Here is a 23,934-nt window from a genome sequence, read left to right as displayed (position 1 = left end):
TGAATGTTGAGCTTTAAGCCAACTTTTTCACTCTCCACTTTCACTTTCAGCAAGAGGCTTTTTAGTTCCTCTTCACTTTCTGCCATAAGGGTGGTGTCATCTGCATATCTGAGGTTATTGATATTTCTTCCTGAAATCTTGATTCCAGCTTGTGTTTCTTCCAGTCCAGCGTTTCTCATGATGTACTCTGCATAGAAGTTAAATAAACAGGGTGACAATATACAGCCTTGACGAACTCCTTTTCCTATATGGAACCAGTCTGTTGTTCCATGTCCAGTTCTAACTGTTGCTTCCTGACCTGCATACAAATTTCTCAAGAGACAGATCAGGTGGTCTGGTATTCCTATCTCTTTCAGAATTTTCCACAGTTGATTGTGATCCACACAGTCAAAGGCTTTGGCATAGTCAATAAAGCAGAAATAGATGCTTTTCTGGAACCCTCTTGCTTTTTCCATGATCCAGCAGATGTTGGCAATTTGATCTCTGGTTCCTCTGCCTTTTCTAAAGCCAGCTTGAACATCAGGAAGTTCACGGTTCACATATTGCTGAAGCCTGGCTTGGAGAATTTTGACATTACTTTACTAGCGTGTGAGATGAGTGCAATTGTGCGGTAGTTTGAGCATTCTTTGGCATTGCCTTTCTTGGGGGATTGGAATGAAAACTGACCTTTTCCAGTCCTGTGGCCACTGCTGAGTTTTCTAAATTTGCTGGCATATTGAGTGCAGCACTTTCACAGCATCATCTTTCAGGATTTGGAATAGCTCAACTGGAATTCCATCACCTCCACTGGCTTTGTTCGTAGTGATGCTTTCTAAGGCCCACTTGACTTCACATTCTAGGATGTCTGGCTCTAGGTGAGTGATCACACCATCGTGATTATCTGGGTCATGAAGATCTTTTTTGTACAGTTCTTCTGTGGATTCTTGCCATCTCTTCTTAATATCTTCTGCTTCTGTTAGGTCCATACCATTTCTGTCCTTTATCGAGTCCATCTTTGCATGAAATGTTCCTTTGGTGTCTCTGATTTTCTTAAAGAGATCCCTAGTCTTTCCCATTCTGTTGTTTTCCTCTATTTCTTTGCAATGATTGCTGAAGAACGCTTTCTTATCTCTTCTTGCTATTCTTTGGAACTCTACATTCATATATTTATCTTTCCTTTTCTCCTTTGCTTTTCGCTTCTCTTCTTTTCACAGCTATTTGTAAGGCCTCCCCAGACAGCCATTTTGCTTTTTTGCATTTCTTTTCTATGGGGATGGTCTTGATCCCTGTCTCCTGTACAATGTCACAAACCTCATTCCATAGTTCATCAGGCACTCTATCTATCAGATCTAGTCCCTTAAATCTATTTCTCACTTCCACTATATAATCATAAGGGATTTGATTTAGGTCATACCTGAATGGTATAATGGTTTTCCCTACTTTCTTCAATTTAAGTCTGAATTTGGCAATAAGGAGTTCATGGTCTGAGCACAGTCAGCTCCTGGTCTTGTTTTTGCTGACACAGAATATGAAAACATAAATTACTTTTGACTTGGCTAAGTGAAAATAATTTATTAAAAAAAAACAGTATGAATGAGTAAAAAACAGAAGAAAAATAATAGAAATAGTAGTTATTGTAGAAGAAGTTTATGGAATACAAATGTGATCTGCATTCACAATAACTCATCCCAGTAAAACACCAATGTTATTTTGAGCTGTCTATGAATAAGCACTATGTCACTGAACAAGAACATACAGTCAGCTGCTGTCACGCTTTTTAAAGATTTAGCAGTAAACAAGCTTACTTTGTTTTGTTGCACTTTACTTTCTTGCTCATTGTAGATGTTGTATTTTTCAAAAAGTAAAGGTTTGTGGCAACCTTGTGCTCAGCAAGTCTATCAAGCAACAGTTTTCCAATAACGTTTGCCCACCTCATGTCTCTGTGTCACATTTTGGTGTTTCTAGCAATATTTCAAATTTTTTAATTATTATGGCATTTGTTACATTGATCTATGATCAGTGATTTTTGATGGTACCATTGTAACTGCGGATGTGGTGGAAATAGCAAGAGAACCAGAATTATAACTGGAGCCTGAAGATGTGTCTGAATTACTACAATCTCATAATTAAAGTTTAATGGATGAAGAGTTCCTTCTCCTGAATTAGCAAAGAAAGTGGTTTTTTGAGGTGGAATCTACTCCTAGGGAAGATGCTGTGAAGATTATAGAAATGACAATAAAGGGTTTAGACTATAAAATGAACTTGTTTAATGAGGCAGTGGCAGGGTTTAAGAGGATCAACCCCAATTTTGAAAGAATTTCTACTGTGGGTAAAATGCTATCAAACAGCACTGCATGCTATAAATTGTTTGTGACGGAAGAGTCAATTAATTCTTATTTTTCAAAATTGCAACAGCCACCCCAGCCTTCAGCAACCACCACCCTCATTAATCAGCAGGTATCAACATCGAGGCAAGACCCTCCACCAGCAAAAAGATTATGACCACTGAAGGCTCAGACGATGGTTAGCAATTTTTTTAACCAATCAATTATTATTTAACCAATTATTTTTTAATTAAGATATGAACATTGTTTTTTTTTAAATATAATGCACTTACACACTTAACTGAACTGAACTGAACTTTATATGCACTGGGAAACCAAAAAGTTTATGTGACTCCTTTTACTGTGATATTTGCTTTATTGTGATGGTCTAGAACCAAACTTGAAATATCTCTAGCAATATCTCTGAAGCATGCCTGTATTTTTTGTCTAAATGCAGTCTTGAAAAGTTGTGAGGCTGGCCAGTTTAGTTTTGTCTTGGGCAAATATCACTGGCACCTCCCCAAATATCCAGGACCTTGATGGTATTCTATGGCTAGCCCAAAATTCTCCCCATTAAAACCCATTTCCCTGGTAATAGTATTCATGCCTCTCTTTTCACTTTCATCCAAAATCTACTCTCTGCAAGCCAAATTACTCAGAAAAGAGCCTGATAATAATAAGTTCAGTGTATTACTCCCATGAAACTATTTCAAGAAATAACAAATTCTTAAAGCAAACCAATAAAGCTAATAGGAGAAAGTTTGTCATCGATAAAGAGGGAGTGAAAACCTTCCCCAAACACCACCCACATAACTCCCTGCTAAGACTGGCTTTGTACCACAGTTACAAAGGTGGTTTTCTTGTACTGCCGTAACAAATTACCATGAACGCCGAGGCTTAAAACAACACAACTTTATTATCTGACAGGTCTATAGGTCATAAATCCCACACGGATTTCACTAAACTAAGATAAAAGAGGTGTTGGCAAGGCTGCATTCCTTTTTGGAGGCTTTGGGGGAGGATCCATTTCCTTGATCATTCAAGATGTTAGCAGAATTCAGTTTCTTACAGTTAGTTGTAGGACTGGACTCCCCATTCCCAAACTGAAGGGAGGCCACCTGCATTCCTTGCCTGTGGTCCCCTTCCTCCTTCTTTAAAGCCAGCAACAGAGTTTGAGTTGCTCTCTCTTTGAATGTCTCCTCCTCCTTGAAACACTAACCCAGCCAGGAAAGATTCTCAGCTTTAAAGAAATCGTATGATTAGTTTGGGTCAACCTGAATTAATCCAGGATGGTGTTACAGCTAAAGGTCCATTATTTGTATCTGCAAAGTCCCTTTTGCCATTTAAGGTAACACTCAGAGCTTCTCAAGATTAGGGCATGGGCATTTTTGAGAACCCCATTATCTGGCCTACCACAAAATTATAGCAATCAATTTGAGGATTTTAAAAGCTTGTTAATTTTTTCCCTAAAGGTTCAAATATAAGCATAAACACATTAAACAATATTTTTAACACTTTTAAAAAGTAGTTTGTGGTCTGTGGTTTTGACTTTCAAAAGGCTTATTCACAACTAGAAAGAAACTAATTAGATGACGTTGTCACCAAGTGATAGTAGGATCTTGGTTATTATTCATGTGGTACTGAAGGATTAAGGATATGTATATACATAAAACATTAAAAATTTTTTGAACAAGTTGCTTTTAGAAAGAAAAAGTTATCAAAATGAGTTTATAACATTAAGCAAAATATGCATTTAATATCCTACCTGTAAACTGTACAAAAAGCATTGAGATTGTAATTAAGAAAAAGAAAGCTATCATTTTTCATGAATATTTTCCAATAGTATTAAAAATTAGACTAAGAGACAGAGCCTTTCTTGGAGAAAATAAAGATAATCTCAGAATACTGGGGGGAGAGGGTGGGGAAAGTCCTCAAGGAGCAATTTTAATTGTCAAATCTATAACCCCTAACAGATGATAGTGTAAATAATTAGATATGGACTAGTGGGCTGAAAAAAAAATCTATAGAATTACTTAAAACAAGGAAGAGTAAGTAAAAGAGGAAAGGTAATTTCACTGAAGGCAATGAAATAAAAGGAAATAACATCTTTTTTTAAATCAAAATAAAGGACTTCTTTACATGATTGGTATCTCTGGCAATGACTAATCAGAATGTGTGAACATGGATGCTTGACTTATGAAATATTTACAAGTAAAAGAAAATATGAGAGATTCTAGAAGAGGCAACTACTAATTCTACCCAAATGGAGGGTGGAGGAACAATGACGTACTGCATATAAGGAGTCAGAGCTTGAAAGGTCCAGGTGTAACAGGAGCTTCTGCATGATTTTAACATATGGGCATCTAGAGAACATTTGTCAAACAGAAGTTCTGTGATTCTAGAAATAGAGAATTATATTTAGATTTTAAGTACCAAAATCAGAAAAAAGCTAATTCATATTTGTGCTTTTTGGTGAAAATTAACATCAACAACACATGATTTTATTGGTCATTTAAAAAAAGGTTTGGTTTTTTTTTTTTTAATGTTTTAAAGTTACTTCACCAGAGAGGAAGTTTAACCAATTTAGTTTCATCCAAAATAAGCAGTGAACTTGAGTGAAGTCGCTCAGTCGTGTCCGACTCTTTGTGTCCCCATGAACTGTAGCCTACCAAGCTCCTCCATCCATGGGATTTTCCAAGCAAGAATACTGGAGTGGATTGCCATTTCCTTCTCCAGGAGATCTTCCTGACCCAGGGATTGAACCCGGGTTTCCCTCATTGTAGGCAGATGCTTCACTGTCTGAGCCACCAGGGAAAATGAGTAGAGACATAGCTAAAAATTCACCATTGTTCTATTCTTTATTCACTCTCCTACAGTTATAACCTTTGCCATTAAATAACTAGTTATTTTATTATCTGTTTACATATCAGTAAAAGTTTACTCTCAGAAAAAGTGAGCTACTCCTAGAGAACTGAGATATGCTCAGTGGCTCTGTCATGTCTGACTCTGCGACTCCATGGAGTGTAGCCTGCCAGGCTCTTCTGACCACGGGGATTTTCCAGGCAATAATACTGGAGTGGGTTGCCATGGCCTTCTCCAGGGGACCTTCCCAACCCAGCGATCGAATCCAGGTCTTCCACGTTGCAGGCAGATTCTTTACCATTTGACAGGTATGGGTATTATTATTTGAAGAGTCAAGAGTATCACACAGAACTCACACACACAAATATCTGCTGAATGGATGAATGAATGAATGTGCCTGTGTCCTTAAGCAAGCCTTTCTTCCCAGAGCTTAAACCATGAGTTCAACCAAATATGACTTTTAAAATAAAAAAAAAAATCAAAGGAACAAATTAAAAGCCAAAGATTTACAAATTTTAAACTAGCTTTCTCAAAAACATCAACCAAACTGACTAACTGGGTCAATTCTAGGAAAACTAGTCAAAATGTTGCAATGTATGCCATTAACTGAGTTACATCAATGGACAGCAGAGCCTGGTGGGCTGCGGTCTCTGGGGTCGCACAGAGTCCGACACAACTGAAGTGATTTAGCAGCAAGTCATTAAAAATGAAAACATTTTGTCTGTACGATGATGCATTAAAATTCAACATTTATGGAACACCTCCTACATGTTAGGTATTGATTTTTAAATGATTAAAAGTAAATTCTGTAATAGAATTCTGATTTTGTATTGCTTACCAAATTTCTTAATTCTGGACACCAGAATGTAAAGGCAGCTCAGTTCCCTTGATGGTTTATACTTTATGGTTTCTAGCAAAGTTGGTTTTATAGCAAATCTGAAAATATAACTCTCATTATAAAAGCAGAAATTTATTCATGTAAAAAGAAAAACTCTCAGAGGATTAAAACTGAAAAATTTTGGCAAATATGGCTAAGGAGACTTTGAAACACAAATGGCAACCTCCTGGGTTGGCGGTCTCCCTCCCCCATTTTCTAGGCTCTGGCTCTCTCCAGGGATCCCATGGTTACTGCTAGACTCTTGACGCCCATATGGCATATGGCATACCCCAACCTGCCTAGACATATCTGATTAGACCAGGCTGGGCCAGTAACTCCTTCTCTAAAGGTGTTTAAAACTAGGACCAAGCTTCTTATTTCAGTCTGGCTGCTCTCTTGGATAGAGATGGACACTTGAGAACTGTTAACACTGGTCACCTTTAAGCAGGTAAACAGGGGAGAGCTGGGCGAGGGGTCAGTTTGCTGGAAAGGACAAAGAGGGATAAGCAGAGAGCAGAGGCAAAACGCACAAAGGGACCATGTTCTGTGTTTTCTTAGCACTCCAGTTTCCTGAGGTCTGGCTTCTGGAAGATAACTCTGTAACCTTAGAGGAAATTGCTCCTTTTGATCAATGGTTTCTGCTACTTGCATCCAACTATAATAAAATATAGTATAAATAGTCTGAAGTTATAGGATCAGCCATGCTTCTCTAGCACTGCATGAGTTCTTCCCACTTCTGGCACCTTATGTACAGCACTACCTCCTCTTATGCCTGAGTACTAAGTCGCTATAGTTGTGTCCGACTCTGAGACCACATGAACTGTCCATGGGCTTCTCCAGGCAAGAGTACTAGAGTGGGTTGCCCTGCCCTCCTCCATGGGATCTTCCAGACCCAGGGATCAAACCCACGTCTCCTGCACTGGCAGGCAAGTTCTTTACCATTGGCGACACCTGGAAAGCCCACCTCCTCTTGTACAAACTTTATATTAAAAAACAAAGAAGCACCACACTAATACTGCTCATAAGAGGAAGCAAGCGGTATGTCCGGTGCCCATGGGAAAGTTATCATAGAACTGTGGAGCTGAAAGGAGAGAGATGATCACTTAGCCCAGCTCATCTATTTTATAGATGAAGAAACTGAAGGTCCAAAATAAGCCTTTAATTTTGTAATTTGAAAATTCACCATTGGAGTCTAGACTCCAGGGCTCTACAAACATATCAATACTATTTCTACATTAAAATAAAAAATAGGCAATTATACTAAACAGCACAAGGCAGAGAATAATTGAGAATTTGTCTTTATAGCATTATCTTATCAAAAGATATTATGTACCTTTAAGGGAAGATAACATTTTTTTTTTTCTCCTGTATTCTGTCAAACTACTCAGGCATGGGGGTTATTTCCCAATAGGGAAATAAGAGTTATTTAAACTAAAAAACATGACTTAACTATAACAACTTTTAAAAGTACCTCTGAAATGTCAAACTCACTCTTCTCTTTACTACTTGTATATAAATATACTGGACTTCCCTGGTGGCTCAGACGGTAAAGAATGTGCCCTCAGTGAGGAAGACTTGGGTTTGATTCCTGGGTTGTGAAGATCCCCTGGAGGAGGGCATGACAACTCACTCCAGTATTCTTGCCTGGTGAATCCCCATGGATAGAGAAGCCTGGCCAGCTACAGTCCATGGGGTTGCAAAGAATCAGACACGAAAAAGGATCCTCAAAAGTACATATCTTTAGCCAAGCTGGATTAACTGAATTCGTAAAATTATGTGTTCACAAACTAAGTTTAGGCGGGAAAGAAAACAGATGCAAAGCTTCTCTTAAGGGCACACTAATTAATAATTTTTAAGATCAATGTTCTAATATACCAGGAATTAGCAAATTGCATGTTGAATTACATGTGTTGACATACATAATTGACAATGAAAGTTATATACAGCAGTAAGACCAGTTACTGAAGATGATGAATCATAACAATTATATTAATTGAATGGGAGAATGAATGAATGGAGGGAAGTCTTATTATTATAATGACTAACTTATTATTATAATGACTATATTCAAGAACAGAGCAAATGAAAAAAGCTCTCTCTTACACAAGCAATAGCACCACCTACTGATAAATAAAAGCAACATCATCAGTTAATTTAAAATCTGGTCAAAAAAACTTTATATGTTCAGCTCTTTTCCCTTGAATTCTGTTCCACTTAACGTAATACAATGCAATTCATTAATATATCCTGTGTACTTATTTATAATTTATAATGCATGCTAAGTCGCTTCAGTTGACTATTTGCGACCCCATGGACTGTAGCCTACCAGGCTCCTCTGTCTACGAAATTTTCCAGGCAAGAATACTAGAGTGGGTTGCCATTTTCTCCTCCAGGGGATCTTCCTGAACCAGGGATCGAACCCGGGACTTCTGCATTGGCAGACAGGTCACCATTAAGTGCCACCTGGGAATAACTTATAATAACTGAAGTTTTTATCTTATATCTTTGAATCATGCATTTAAAAAAATTAATTGTAAAAATAAAGTTTATTATGGAATATAGCAGGAAATTACAGTTTGTGCCTGATACTCCCTGACTGCTTCTAAAATAATGCCATTTCTCTTACATTTCTCTTAGCTTTATTTTTTATAACATTTATTACATAGTATGTATTTATCTTGTTTGTTTTTTATAGTCTTGTCTGCTGGAATAAAAACTCTTTAAGAGCAGGGAATGTGTTTTGTTTACTGCTGTTTCTTTTAACACTGAGGGCACGTGCCTGGCACATAACAGACAATAAAAATTTGCAAAGGAATTAATGAATATGAAAATTTTGTTGTTGTTGTTCAGTCGCTCAGTCATGTCTGACTCTTTGCGACCCCATAGACTGCAGCACACCAGGCTTCCCTGTCCTTCACCATCTCCCAGAGCTTACTCAAACTCCTGTCCGTGATTGAGTCAGTGATGCTATCCAACCACCTCGTCCTCTGTCGTCCCCTTTTCCTCCTGCCTTCAATCTTTCCCAGCATCAAGGTCTTTTCTAATGAGTTGACTCTTCACATCAGGTGGCCAAGTAATGGAACTTTTCAGCTTCAGCAACAGGCCTTCCAAAGAATATTCAGGACTGATTTTCTTTAGGATTGACTGGTTTCATCTCCTTGCAGTCCAAGGGACTCTCAAGAGTCCCAACACCACTGTTCAAAAGCATCACTTCTTCGGTGTTCAGCCTTCCTTATGATCCAATTCTCACAACCATACATGACTACTGGAAAAACCATGGCTTTGACTATACAGGGGCTTCCCTGATAGCTCAGTTGGTAAAGAATCCGCCTGCAATGCGGGAGACACCGAGTTGATTCCTAGGTCGGAAGATCTGCTGGAGAAGGGATAGGCTACCCACTTCAGTATTCTTGGGCTTCCCTGTGGCTCAGCAGGTAAAGAATCCACCTGCAGTGCGGGAGACCTGAGTTCAATCCCTGGGTTGGGAAAATCCCCTGAAGAAGGGAAAGGCTACCCACTCCAGTATTCTGGCCTGGAGAATTCCATGGACTGTACAGTCCATGAGGTTGCAGAGTCAGACACGATTGACTTTCACTTTCACATTGACTATATAGACCTTTGTCGGCAAAGTACTGTGTCTGCTTTTTAATACGCTGTCTAGGTTTGTCATAGTTTTCTTTCAAGGAGCAAGTGTCTTTTAATTTCATGACTTCAGTCACCATCTGCAGTGATTTTAGAGCCCAAGAAAATAAAGTCTGTCACTGTTTCGATTGTTTCCCCATCTATATGCCATAAAGTGATGGGCCCAGATGCCATGATCTTCATTTTTTGAATGTTGAGTTTTAAGCCAGCTTTTTCACTCTCCTCTTTCACCTTCATCAAGAGGCTCTATAGCTCCTCTTTGCTTTCAGCCATAATGAAAACAAGTGAACAAATAAATATGCAATGTGTTTTTAAACTTCCTTGAAAGTATAATAGCTGTGTCAAAGACTTCAAGGATCTTGATAGACTCTGCCAAATTATACTTGAGGAAAGTTGTAGGGACAGAGGCCCATTTCCCCCCTTTCTCCCATTTTCTGATGAATAGGAAATAGCATTACATTGTAATGTTTATTTGCATGATACCCATTACTGAAGAAATTGAATTTACTTCGGATTTATGGGAGCATTTACAATGCATTTCTTTTATTCTTTGCTCATTTTTTTTTTTTTAGTTAAAGATTTTTATTTGGTTCTTTTTTTTATAATTGGTGTAAGACCTGATATAAAGTCTTTGTCTAATAAGTCCAACAATGGGCTTCTGGAGGGACAGTTTCTATTTCTTTTTTTCCTATGAAAGGGCCATATTCTGTGTACTTTGCATTTTTTGTTAAAAAGTAGACCTTTTTGAATATTAAAATGTGTTAAACTCTGGAAATCAAATTCTTCCTCCCACCCCAGGGCTTTGCTGCTGCTGCTTTTTGAGGACAGTAGTCATCTGTTCATTTAGTGATTTTTCCAAATTATCTTTGCAAAGATTGTACTCCCTTCGTGTATAGGCACTGAAGTCTCCATTCTGTTATCTCAGTGATCAGCCAGCAACCTGACAAAGCCAAAGAGAAAGAAAAAAATACTCTCCCACTCTTTCCCAATTGGCTCTGAGCTGGGGCACTCCTTCAACACTTAGCCAGGTCACCTATAATTCTGCCTTAGCCTTCACCTCCTGCCTGTGCAGAGCTCAAAAGTATGCCAATGACACACCTCTAAAGTCTTGTGTGTCTAGCCATGAGCATGTGTGTTGCACACTGAAATCTCAGTATATGTGACAGCTCTCCAATGCCCTGATTTTTCTATGTATCTTCTGTCTCAGCCTCTTCCTCCCCAGGTTTTTTTGGTCTATCTGCTGCTTGCCCCATTCACCAACCTTTGTTTCAAGTGGCTGTGCATAGAATGTCTTCACAAGTTTTCAACAGATGCCACACGGGTAGTCCCTCCAGCTCTGAGAGATTTCCAAGGAAGGCAAAACAAAGACAAGCCTTTATGCTGGTCTCTCAGGGGAACCACCAAAAGGGTCAAAAAGTACAACTATAGTTTTTTTTTTTTTTAAGGACATGGTGCTCCCTGGAAGGAAAGCTAAGACAAACCTAGACAGCATATCATAAAACAAAGACACCACTTTGCCAACAAAATTCAGTATAGTCAAAGCTATGGTTTTTCCAGCAGTTATGCATGAATGTGAGAGTTGGACCATAAGAAGGCTGAGCACTGAACAACTGATGCTTTCGAATTGTGGAGCTGGAGAAGACTCTTCAGAGTCTTGGACTGCAAGGAGATCAAACCATTCAATTCTAAAGGAAATCAGTCCTGAATATTCATTGGAAGGACTGATGTTAACGCTGAAACTCTAATACTTTGGCCACCTGATGGGAAAAGCCAACTCATTGGAAAAGACCCTGATGCTGGAAAAGACTGAACGCAACAGGAGACAGGGTACCAGACGATGAGATGGTTAGATAGCATCACCAACTGAATGGACATGAATTTGAGCAAACTATGGGAGACAGTGAAGGACAGGGAAGCCTGGTGTACTGCAGTCAACAGGGTCACAAAGAGTCGGACACAACTTAGCAACTGAACAACAACAAAGCATACTGACACCAACAAGCTATACTAGAACATAGGCTTCTGTCCCCAAGGCCACTGCCAAGCTAGGAATGGCAGATGGTAGGCAGGTAAACAAAAAAATGCCATAGTGCTTTCTTACTAAAATTTAGCAACCTAGTTCTTTTTTTCATTAAGCATTACTCCTGGTTGCTATAAGTTTTGGATTAGATTCCAGAGAGATGTTGGTATACAATTTTATGTAAGTGAGATTACAAAATAAAATCTGTTTTTTTTACTAAATAAATTACCATATATAGCTTTCCAGGTTATTAAACATAATCCCTCTTCCCCACTTTTAATTAATTGAGGGTATTCCATTTTGGGTATATAGAATAATAATCTAATCAGACTCCTTCTTGTGGACACAACTTATTTCTGATCTTTACTATTACGATACTGTGATGAGATTGTTATGCGTACATCGTTGTGTACATGTTCAATGATCTCTTCAGACAAATTTCTAGAAGTGAGAGGGAAAAAAGATTGAAGAAATGTGAACAGAGCCTTACTGACCTGATTTTTTAAAAATCAAAGGTCTAAAAAAAATTTAATTGGGCCTCCAGCAGGGAAGGAAACAGAGAATGGGGCACAAAATTTGAAAAAATAATGGCCAAAATTTCCCCATTTGATGAAATCCTAAATTTACATATTCAACAAGTATAGAGAATCCAAAACATGACAAATACAAAGAAAGTCATACCCTATCAAACTGTTGAAAAGCAAAGAAAACCTGAGTATCTGCAAACCAGCCAGAAGTAAAGGCCACCTTACATTCAGGAGAGCAATGATACCAACAGTCACTTATTTCTCATCAAAAATAATAACAGACCAAGAGAGTGGAGTAATATCTTTAAAGCACTGAAAGAAAGGATAAAAGCTCTGTCAGCCCAGAATTATAAATCCAGTGAAGAGAAAAACAAAAACATTTTCAGAAAAACAAGAAGAAAATTCATCACCAGCAGTTACACACTATGGGCTGTGTTGTGTGTGTGCTTAGGTACTCAGTCATGTCTGACCCCATGGGCTGCAGCCCACCAGGCTCCTCTGTCCATGGGGATTCTCCAGGCAAGAATACTGGAATGGGTTGTCATGCCCTCCTCCAGGGATCTTCCCAATCCAGGGATCTAACCCAGGTCTCCTGCATTGTGGGTGGATTCTTTACCATCTGAGCCACCAGGGAAGTCTTATACACTATGAGATAAGCCTAAAGGAAGATTTTTAGGTTGAAGAAAAATTATATTGACTGGAAATTAGGATCTTCAGGAAGAAATGAAGAGCACTAGAAATGCTAAACATTTCTTTCTTTCCTCTTTCTCTTAATTTCTTTAAAATGAATGGCTTTTAAAAGTAAAAATTATAACTTACTTTGATATGTGATACAACTATAGAGGAGAGGAGGGTAAATGGAACAACATGCATGCGAGGTTCTTATATTTTACATGAAATGGCATTATATTAACTCTAAGTAGTATATGAGACAAAACAAGCACCAAGTAATGCTTATTCTCTGTTTAAGGGGCTGGGGAGAGGGACTGCAATGCAAGACATTGGACATAACTACCCTTCTCCAAACACAATGAAAGAAGCCATGGTACTGCGTGCTGTGGAGACAGTGGGATGGAGCGCTATAGAACATTCCTGCTCTGCACTCAAGTGAGCAGAGGGAGCACCTTTCTCCCTCCCCACCAGATACTGTAGAGTCTGCGAGCTAGAGCCTCTCAGACCATTCCAACCCTGTAATACTGAAGCAGAGCCCATCTCCAACGAGTACCATGAAGGCTGTCCAGTGGGGTCCCGGTCTACTATCTCTGATTTACACTAATGACAGCCAAGAGGCAACATACAACTCCCTCTATGCACAATCTGGGGTAGGATCTGGAGTAGAAGAAGTTAGAGACTGGTACAAAGCCCTTCCCTGTAGCTTAGATGGTAAAGAATCTGTCTGCAATGCAAGAGACCTGGCTTTGATCTTTGGGTTGAGAAGCTCCTCTGGAGAAGGGAATGGCAACCCACTCCAGTATTCTTGCCTGGAGAATCCCATGGACAGAGAAGCCTGGAAGGTTACAGTCCATGGGGTTGCAAAGAGATGGACACGACTGAGCGACTAACACTACTATGAAGCCCTTGGAACACCATCAAGCACCCTATACATGCAACTGACTTGAATACACACAGTAAAACCATGACAACTAACTGTACTGTGGTATACCACTTACACTAAGGTTTCAAATTTGCCTCTGGGTTGAAAACAAGTAGGGCAAACCAAAATAGTGCTGCAATGACTCTGAAAATGAAAATGGTATTTGAACCACAGTCTGCAAAAGTTAGCCAGGACGTGAGTTCTGAATCAATATAGGTTAACTTGCCTTCCTAAATAGAAGGTGTAAATAGGAACCAGAGTTTCATAACAGCTTAGTGAGAGTCTTTTTAAAAAAATTCCAATCTTATGATGAAAGCTACTGAGAATATTAGATTTACTATACAACAACTGAGTTGCAGTGATGTACCTAGACAAAAATACAAAAATCTGCTTTTTCAAATATTTCTTTCATCAGTCCAGTTACATACATGCATGCTAAGGAATACATTCAAACCAAAACCTATTATTTGAGCATTAGATCTTTCTTTTTTCTCCCCAATACAAATATTTCTTGAAAAACATTAAAAGAAAATGTTTACAAAAACCGTATTTTTCTTGGTTTATTATTTCACAGATAACCTGAAAGTTTATATCAACATCACACTTTAAAGCTTATATTATAAAATTACTATCTAATTTCTCTCAAGAAAACCTAGAAAGAATTTTTAAGAAAACGTTAATAAAACTGCACTCAATTAAAAATTTGTGAAGAGCCCTCAAAACAGCTCTCAAAATAGAAATAATAAATTTGTAGCAAATGCTAGGATACATATCCTTCCTCAGATTTTTATAATCTCTAACACTGACATTCTTCCACAGAATCTGGCCCTGGATAAATGATTACTACTATTAATTATACAACTCTTCCACAGAATCTGGCCCTGGATAAATGATTACTACTATTAATTATACAACTTTAAGTTACAGGTTGGGCTTCCCTGATAGCTCAGTTGGTAGAATCCCCTGCAATGCAGAAGACCCCAGTTCGATTCCTAGGTTGGGAAGATCCACTGGAGAAGGGGTAGCCTACCCACTCCAGTATTCTTGGGCTTCCCTTGTGGCTCACATGGTAAAGAATCCACCTGCAAGGCAGGAGACCTGGGTTTGAACCCTGGATTGGGAAGATCCCGTGCAGAAGGGAAAGGCTAAAGAGCCTCTTGATGAAAGTGAAAGAGGAGAGTGAAAAAGTTGGCTTAAAGCTCAACATTCAGAACACTATGATTATGGCATTTGGTCCCGTCACTTCATGGCAAATAGATGGGGAAACAGTGCAAACAGTGACAAACTTTATTTTGGGGGGCTCCAAAATCACCACAGATGGTGACTGCAACCATGAAATTAAAAGACACTTACTCCTTGGAAGAAAAATCATGACCAACCTAGCTGCTGCTACTGCTGCTAAGTCGCTTCAGTCCTGTCCGACTCTGTGTGACCCCATAGACGGCAGCTTACCAGGCTCCCCCGTCCCTGGGATTCTCCAGGAAAGAACACTGGAGTGGGTTGCCATTTCCTTCTCCAATGCATGAAAGTGAAGTCGCTCAGTTGTGTCCGACTCTTCGCGACCCCATGGACTGCAGCCTACCAGGCTCCTCCGCCCATGGGATTTTCCAGGCAAGACCTAGACACCATATTAAAAAGCAGAGACATTACTTTGCCAACAAGGTCTGTCTAGTCAGTTCAGTTAAGTTCAGTTGCTCAGTCGTGTCCGACTCTTTGTGACCCCATGAACCGCAACATGCCAGGCTTCCCTGTCCATCACAAACTCCCGGAGTTTACCCAAAACCATGTCCATCAAGTCAGTGATGCCATCCAACCATCTCATCCTCTGTCGTCCCCTTCTCCTCCTGCCCCCAATCCCTCCCAGCATCAGGGTCTTCTCGAATGAGTTAGCTCTTCACATCAGGTGGCCAAGTATTGGAGTTTCAGCTTCAACATCAGTCCTTCCAATGAACACCCAGGACTGATCTCCTTTAGGATGTACTGGTTGGATCTCCTTGCAGTCCAGGGGACTCTCAAGAGTCTTTGCCAACACCACAGTTCAAAAGCATCAATTCTTCGGTGCTCAGCTTTCTTTATAGTCCAACTCTCACATCCATACATGACCACTGGAAAAACCATAGCCTTGACTAGACAGACCTTTGTTGGCAAATTAACGTCTCTTCTTTTTAATATGCTGTCTAGGCTGGTCATAACTTTCCTTCCAAGGAGGAAGCGTCTTTTAATTTCATGGCTGCAATCACCATCTGCAGCAATCTTGGAGACCAGAAAAATAAAGTCAGCCACTGTTTCCACTGGTTCCCCATATATTTGCCATGAAGTGATGGGATCAGATGACATGATCTTAGTTTTCTGAACGTTGAGCTTTAAGCCAAATTTTTCACTCTCCTCTTTCACTTTCATCAAGAAGCTCTTTAGTTCTTATTAACTGTCTGCCATAAGGGTGGTGTCATCTGCATATCTGAGGTTATTGATATTTCTCCTGGCCATCTTTGCCGGAGTCCAGCTCCAGCAGCCAGGGAATCAGCCTGAAGGGAAGAGCAGTGTGAGCGAAGAATGATGTAGCCTCTGACTCCAGATGTGGGGCTACATGTTTATTTCAAGCATCAGGTCTTCTTTTATACTTTGACAAAAGCATTAGGTCAGAGGTTTGACATTTTCAGTTTCCCCTCACCCAGATTTATTGTCTCATTGTTGCCCTTCAAACAGAGTTCCTGCTTTGGGGATTCTCTGTTTACTTATGATTACATTGTAACTCATGCTTATGTCTGGGCTGCATAGCACATTCCTGAGTTTATTTCTTGTCTTTCTAAATCCTGCTTGCCCCTAGTATCCTAAGCTCTCTATCTCCTAAAAAAGCTTCTAAACTTTTTTTAGGTTTATTCCTAAACCCTAAACTCAGCCATGAAATTAAAAGATGCTTACTCCTTGGAAGTTATGACCAACTTAGATAGTATATTGAAAAGCAGAGACATTACTTTGCCAACAAAGGTCCGTCTAGTCAAGGCTATGGTTTTTCCAGTAGTCATGTATGGATGTGAGAGTTGGACTGTGAAGAAAGCTGAGCGCTGAAGAATTGATGCTTTTGAACTGTGGTGTTGGAGAAGACTCTTGAGAGTCCCTTGGACTGCAAGGAGATCCAACCAGTCCATTCTGAAGGAGATCAGCCCTGGGATTTCTTTGGAGGGAATCATGCTAAAGCTGAAGCTCCAGTACTTTGGCCGCCTCATGTGAAGAGTTGACTCACTGGAAAAGACTCTGATGCTGGGAGGGATTGGGGGCAGGAGGAGAAGGGGACGACAGAGGATGAGATGGCTGGATGGCATCACCGACTCGATGGACGTGAGTTTGAGTGAACTCCGGGAGTTGGTGACAGACAGGGAGGCCTGATGTGCTGTGATTCATGGGGTTGCAAAGAATTGGACACGACTGAGCGACTGAACTGAACTGAAACTCAGAAAACTTCCTTTGCCATAAACATTTCCCTCACAAACAGGTCTCAGATAACAATCCTTCCCATGGCCTCAAGCTGCGGCCTACGTGCTCATCCTGGGACATTCTTTGTAAAAATCCTTGAACAAATGTCAATGGTTACTTTATAGATTATTTTCTGTGCACAACTGCAGAAGGCTTTGTGTTTTCTCATGCTCTTCTCAAGAACAATAAGCACCTTAACATTTTTTCTAGCCAACTCAACCGAAGAAAGGAAAGAACAAGTCAGAATCACAAAACCTAACTCCTTCATCCTGGGACCGTGCCTGTGGGATGAGGAGAGGGGGTTGGGGCCATGCCTCCATTTTGTCAGTAATGCCTAACGCACCTCCTGACAAATCTTGATTCCAGCTTGTGCTTCCTCCAGCCCAGCATTTCTAATCATGTATTCTGCATATAAGTTAAATAAGCAGGGTGACGATATACAGCCTTGACGTACTCCTTTTCCTATTTGGAACCAGTCTGTTGTTCCATGTCCAGTTCTAACTGTTGTCTAGTCAAGGATATGCTTTTTCCAGTAGCCATGTATGCACGTGAGAGTTGGACTATAAAGAAAGCTGAGCACCAAAGAATTGATGCTTTTGAACTGTGGTGTTGGAGAAGACTCTTGAGAGTCCCTTGGACTGCAAGGAGATTCAACCGGTTCATCCTAAAGGAAATCAGTCCTGAATATTCATTGGAAGGACTGATGTTGAAGCTGAAACTGCAATACTTTGGCCACCTGATATGAAGAACTGACTCGTTTGAAAAGATCCTCATGCTGGGAAAGATTGAAGGAGGGAGAAGAAGGGGATGACAGAGGATGAGATGGTTGGATGGCATCACCAACTCAATGGATATGAGTCTGAGTAAACTCCGGGAGTTTGTGATGGACAGGGAGGCATGGCGTGCTGTAGTCCATGGGGTTACAAAGAGTTGGACATGACTGAGTTACTGAACTGAACTCAAGTTGCAGACTATGAGGAAAAAAAAAAACAAAGAGTTACATTTAAGAGTGACATTTTCAGGCTGATGAAAATATGTACTTCTTAAAAGAAACCTTAGTAAGGTTTTTTCAAGATATAAATAATTGTGTGGGAAAAGTATTCAGCACCCACTGACTTAAATTTTAGGCTCTTAACTTGATACCACTTACTTGGTAAGTGGAAAAGGTGAAGAATCTCAATAAGTATTGCCCTTCTTACCTTTCACCACATGAACTTGCCTTGACCCCCCCAAAGATATTAGTTCTCATTACTAGGAGAAGCCTGTATCTTCTTGTAAAATTTATTACAACTGTAATTAAATAAATGAGTCGGTAATTAATCATTTAATATCCATCTTATCAATAGAAAGTAAACTCCAAAGGGACTATATTTGCTTGGCATTTTTTAAAAAGATGTGCAGGAAGTACTTATACAGGTAATTTAGTTTTGAGGTTTTTTGTTTGTTTTTTAATTTTATTTATTAATTGGCCACACAGTACGTGGGATCTTAATTTCCCGACCAGTGTTTGAACCCTGCATTGGAAGCATGGGATTTTAACCACTGAACCACCAGGGAAGTCCCCAGGTAATTTGCTTTTGACCCAAAATGCTTATAGCACTTATATCTTAGTGAACAGAATCATTTTCCAATAAAGATATATGTGTTCTATGTCTGTCACCTTAAAAATAATTTTCCATTTTTTATTATGTATACAAATTAAATAGCTTCAAAAATCAATGTTTTTTAAAAAAGGAAAGAAAGATGAATTATATATTTAGAGAATCCAATGAATTCTGCAAGCAAATTAAAATTAAAAAATAAATCTAGCTTTGTTCCCCTCTTCAAAAGTTATACAAAGCATATCTTTAATTTGAAAATTTTAGAAAATGAAATTTTCAAAAAACATCACCTACTACTTCAAACTCCAGGAATAACCACTGTTAAAATGTGTTATATCAAGAACTCTACTCAATACTCTGTAATGACTTGTATGGGAAAAGAAACTTAAAAAGAGTGGATATACGTATATGTATAACTGATTCACTTTGCTATATACCTGAAACTAAGACAACATTATAAAATTAACGATGCACATCTAGAGAACATCTGTCAAACAGAAGTACAGTTGTGTGCTTCTAAAAATAGAGAATTATATTTAGATTTTTAGGTACCAAAATCAGAGAAAAGCAAATTCATATTTATGCTTTTTGTGTTTATAAGGCTTTAAGAATTCTAAATAAACTGTCTTATTTTACATTTGAGGAAAATAAGCCACAGAAAAATTGTGATTTTCTCATAGTCAGGAACAATATGGAATAGTCTCTCATATAATGCTGCTGCCTTGGGAGCACTTTGATGAAACAATTCATTCTCTAAGTACAATGGTAAATGCTGCTGAGCTGGGTTGTTTGCCTATGTTTTAAACAGAATTTGTATACAGGGCATACTCTCTTATGAGAGAAAAATCATACGTGCATTCAAATATGAAATCTTTGATTTTAAAATGACCATTTAAAAAAAATTACTATCAATTCCTTACCAAAAATATGCAACCAAAATTTTTATATGAAGCACTGCTGCTGCTGCTAAGTTGCTTCAGTCGTGTCCGACTCTGTGAGACCCCATAGACAGCAGCCCACCAGGCTCCCCCGTCCCTGGGATTCTCCAGGCAAGAACACTGGAGTGGGTTGCCATTTCCTTCTCCAATGCATGAAAGTGAAAAGTGAAAGTGAAGTCGCTCAGTCGTGTCCAACCCTCAGCGACCCCATGGACTGCAGCCTTCCAGGCTCCTCTGTCCATGGGATTTTCCAGGCAAGAGTACTGGAATGGGGTGCCATTGCCTTCTCCACGTATGAAGCACACTGACAGTTTAAAAAAGAAAAAGTTCAAAACTCAACTCTCTATGTTGATTGGGCATAAATTTTAACACTTTACTATCTTTCACAAATATGCTTAAAATAAGTATTTTCAGAAAGACAGTAGAGAACATACTCAGTCTTCAAACTGAACTTAAAGAGCTTGAATGGTCCCATAAATCTGGAATTGACTGAACCAATATATTAAGAAGACAAATCAGAAAGATGCAGTCAAATGCATCACTGAAAATGTTTTTAAAGATTGAGAACTAGGTGTGTTGTGCATTATCACATTTATGACAGAACATCTGTGATTGGTCACCACTATGTCTTACCCCAGTTTTATCGCACAAGCGTAAAGTATGAAATGATCCAACGGCAAATAATTCTCCATCTGGAGCCCAGGCTACTGAGGTAATAGGATGCTCATGAGGTTGAGAACTGTAGAGAGGACGGCCATAACTATCCCATACCTACGAAAGCAAATTTAAAAAATCTTTTATAACATCACCACATTATTACAAACAAGTCTGCTTTCCAATAAAATATCAAGTAAAGATTTAGAAATCATCATTTTATAATATTAGCAATTACATGTCTTTACTATCCACAAAGGTTGGGGGAACTGGGGGGTAAGCTGTATTCCTGGAAACCTAAATATCTCAAAGAAAAAGTTATAGTAACATCGTGATAATTTTGGATTTTACAAAGGTCTGTCTAGTCGAGGCTATGGTTTTTCCAGTAGTCATGTATGGATGTGAGAGTTGGACTGTGAAGAAAGCTGAGCGCTGAAGAATTGATGCTTTTGAACTGTGGTGTTGGAGAAGACTCTTGAGAGTCCCTTGGACTGCAAGGAGATCCAACCAGTCCATTCTGAAGGAGATCAGCCCTGGGATTTCTTTGGAAGGAATGATGCTAAAGCTGAAACTCCAGTACTTTGGCCACCTCATGTGAAGAGTTGACTCATTGGAAAAGACTCTGATGCTGGGAGGAGGAGAAGGGGACGACAGACAGAGGATGAGATGGCTGGATGGCATCACCAACTCAATGGACGTGAGTTTGAGTGAACTCCAGGAGTTGGTGATGGACAGGGAGGCCTGGTGTGCTGCTATTCATGGGATCGCAAAGAGTCCGACACGACTGAGCAACTGATCTGAGCTGAACTGAAGTCTTTAATTAATTCTAAAACCTATCCATTGTAATCCTTTTAAATTTAATAATAATATTCTGTTTTTTGCTTAAATTTTTTTTGTTCAATAAGTGCTCTATCAACTTTCCCTGAAAGTCTTTATTTGAACCAAATTTTCTCCAACTATATTTACCATAAATCTTATTCTTCCTCACAAATTATTTTGGTCTGGAGCTGATTAACATTTAATAAACCAGTATGGTTGACTTTTTAAACCTTAAATTGATTTAAATAGTCACTAAAACAAGGCATTGTATTCGTGTTACCACTCATTAAATCAAATTTTATAGGTCAATGAAATAGGCCAAGGAGAAAGGCAACACTTCAAAATACCACTGAAAATTATAAAATAACAATTTCCTAAATTGTCAGATTAAAAGATATGACTAAAATGAAGGACTTGAAGAATATTCTTATATGCTAAATACTTTTCACCAAAATTCGATTCTTTCAACCAGGTGATAAATTCAAACATTACATACCTTATATTTACAGTCTTCACCAGCAGATAAAATCAAATCATTGACAGAGTTCCAATCTACTTTTAAAATAATGCCATCATGAGCTTTCCACTAGGAGAAAAAATAAGATATAAATTATAACTTCAAGGGCACTGAAAATTTTCTAAGACTTGTTTTTTTTCAGCCTTTTTCTAGTGTTCTCTAGTCTTCTTTGAGAAAACTCCTATCTTCCTTTCATAGCCATTATGCACAGCTATTTGTTTGTTTCATTTCTGATTTAAACTAATGAAAAGCACCTTGCACTATGACATCCACTATATAACTCACATCCTTCAAGTCTCAATAGCCTGGACCCCAGATGGAAAATCACTTGCTGTTAAACTATTAAAAGCCTGAAGTTTGTGTGATGATAATGGAATGAATATGAATATATGTTATGTACTCCAAAACTTAAATCCAAGTTTTTCTCCCTTTGCACAGCTAATCCTGTTATTGATACTGCTTTCATTTTTGTTTGCTAATTCTTTTCTTTAAAAAAAAAAAGTCTTCTACTATATGGACATCCTCTTTATTACTCCCTTTATTCTTTCCTGTTCATTCCCCTAAGATTCATTCTCTTTACCTTCATGTCCTTAGAATAGACACTAACTACTCTGAGAACCTTCTGCTGTATTTACTATATAACAAAGAGGCTTTCTACAGATATATATATCCTATACATATACAGAATACACACATATTTGTGTATATATCTACATAAGTCACACCAAAATTGGCAAATCTAGTAAGTAAATATGGATGTCTTCTCACTCTTAAATATAATTTATGTGCTCATTTAGCTATTACCACACATGTAATTAAAAGCCGTTAGTCTTTCACTATATTTGAATAATATAACTGAAAAAAAATTTTTCTTAAAGACTATAAGGTACGTTTTAATGTCTGAGTCAATTAAATTTGCATCAAAGAGTGACTGATTTCAAGGATTTTCATTCTATAGATCCTTCCCAATCTATTGTTCTTCATGTATATGGAAAAAAAACCCACATCAAATTAGGGTCAAATAAGCAACAGCAGCAAGCCCTAAGAATAAGCAATAATTCATAACTTGCTTTATTCAAAATACATAAAAATATACAATGTCAAAAACAAATGTTTTGAAAGCAATAATTTTCACAAGTTACTTTAAATTAAGCCACTGTCCTGAAATAAACTGCAAAGATAAAAATTTCAATATACAAACATTATTTATTTTAAAGCTAAAAAAATAAAATGTTCATATTTAAATGTTAGGAACAAAATACGGTTTAAATTTTCCTTATAATTTAGGATATCACTTATACAGTACATATATTTACACATTATACAAAATGCATACACCATTTTCAATTATTTCTTAAGGTATTAGGCATTTTGTGAAATTCCTCTGAACCATGAGCTCCTTGAAGGCAGAAACTATGTTCTGTTTCACTTTGAATATGTTATAGTACAAGGCTTACACTCAACATAGTACCTGACATATAGTAAGTATGCATCACATTCTCACTGATTGACTAAATAAACAGAAGTTTCTTCACTATGAAACCAAGTTCTGGGCCTCTAGAAGAGTCCCTAAAGCTCTTAAAGGAAATTAAGTGTACACTTTTGAACTGTATTCTACAAGCAAGAATTAAGTAAGCATTCTTTTTTGTGAACAATCTAAAGTTGAGTATATATTTATACCCAAGGAAAAACTGCTGGAACTTTAGTTTTCCAAAAGAAATAGAAGATTTGCATTAAATTACGAATTCCATTTAACTCCTTTAACTCCTTCACTTTAGCTGAATTTTTCCCTCCACTATTTCCTGAGTCAAAGGTTTCACCGAGCCACAAAACCAGAACTTTATCAATGGTGATATAAGCATCTTCCTGAGCTTAATTTATATATGCTTAATTACAGGTATCTAAACAAATCACGGGCTTCCCTGGTGGCTCAGACAGTAAAGAATCTGCCTGCAATTCGGGAGACCTGGGTTCAGTCCCTGGGTTGGGAAGATCCCCTGGAGGAGGGCATGGCAAGCCATTCCAGTATTCTTGCCTGGAGAATCCCCATGGACAGAGGTGCCTGGCAGGCTACAGGCCATGGGATTGCAAAGAACTGGACACAAC

The 23,934-nt window shown here is 38.5% G+C and overlaps 1 protein-coding gene across 6 annotated transcripts in view; it reads right to left on the bottom strand.

Moving 5' to 3' along the window:
* The window catches only part of IFT80 (intraflagellar transport 80), a 131,738-nt gene that overhangs the window by 65,753 nt on the left and 42,051 nt on the right, over nucleotides 1–23,934 (bottom strand). For all 6 annotated transcript variants that reach the window (XM_070792423.1, XM_070792419.1, XM_070792435.1 and 3 more), the window contains 2 exons: nucleotides 21,808–21,897; nucleotides 20,472–20,609 (listed from right to left, as the gene is read on the bottom strand). In XM_070792423.1, coding sequence (XP_070648524.1) covers nucleotides 20,472–20,609; nucleotides 21,808–21,897 — 228 coding nt within the window. The remainder of the gene's footprint in view (nucleotides 1–20,471; nucleotides 20,610–21,807; nucleotides 21,898–23,934) is intronic.

The sequence above is a fragment of the Bos indicus genome, chromosome 1 (genome assembly GCF_029378745.1).
Source record: "Bos indicus isolate NIAB-ARS_2022 breed Sahiwal x Tharparkar chromosome 1, NIAB-ARS_B.indTharparkar_mat_pri_1.0, whole genome shotgun sequence".
Lineage (NCBI taxonomy): Eukaryota > Metazoa > Chordata > Mammalia > Artiodactyla > Bovidae > Bos > Bos indicus.
Note: the sequence above shows the minus strand (reverse complement) of the source record. Positions and strands in the feature narration are given on the sequence as shown.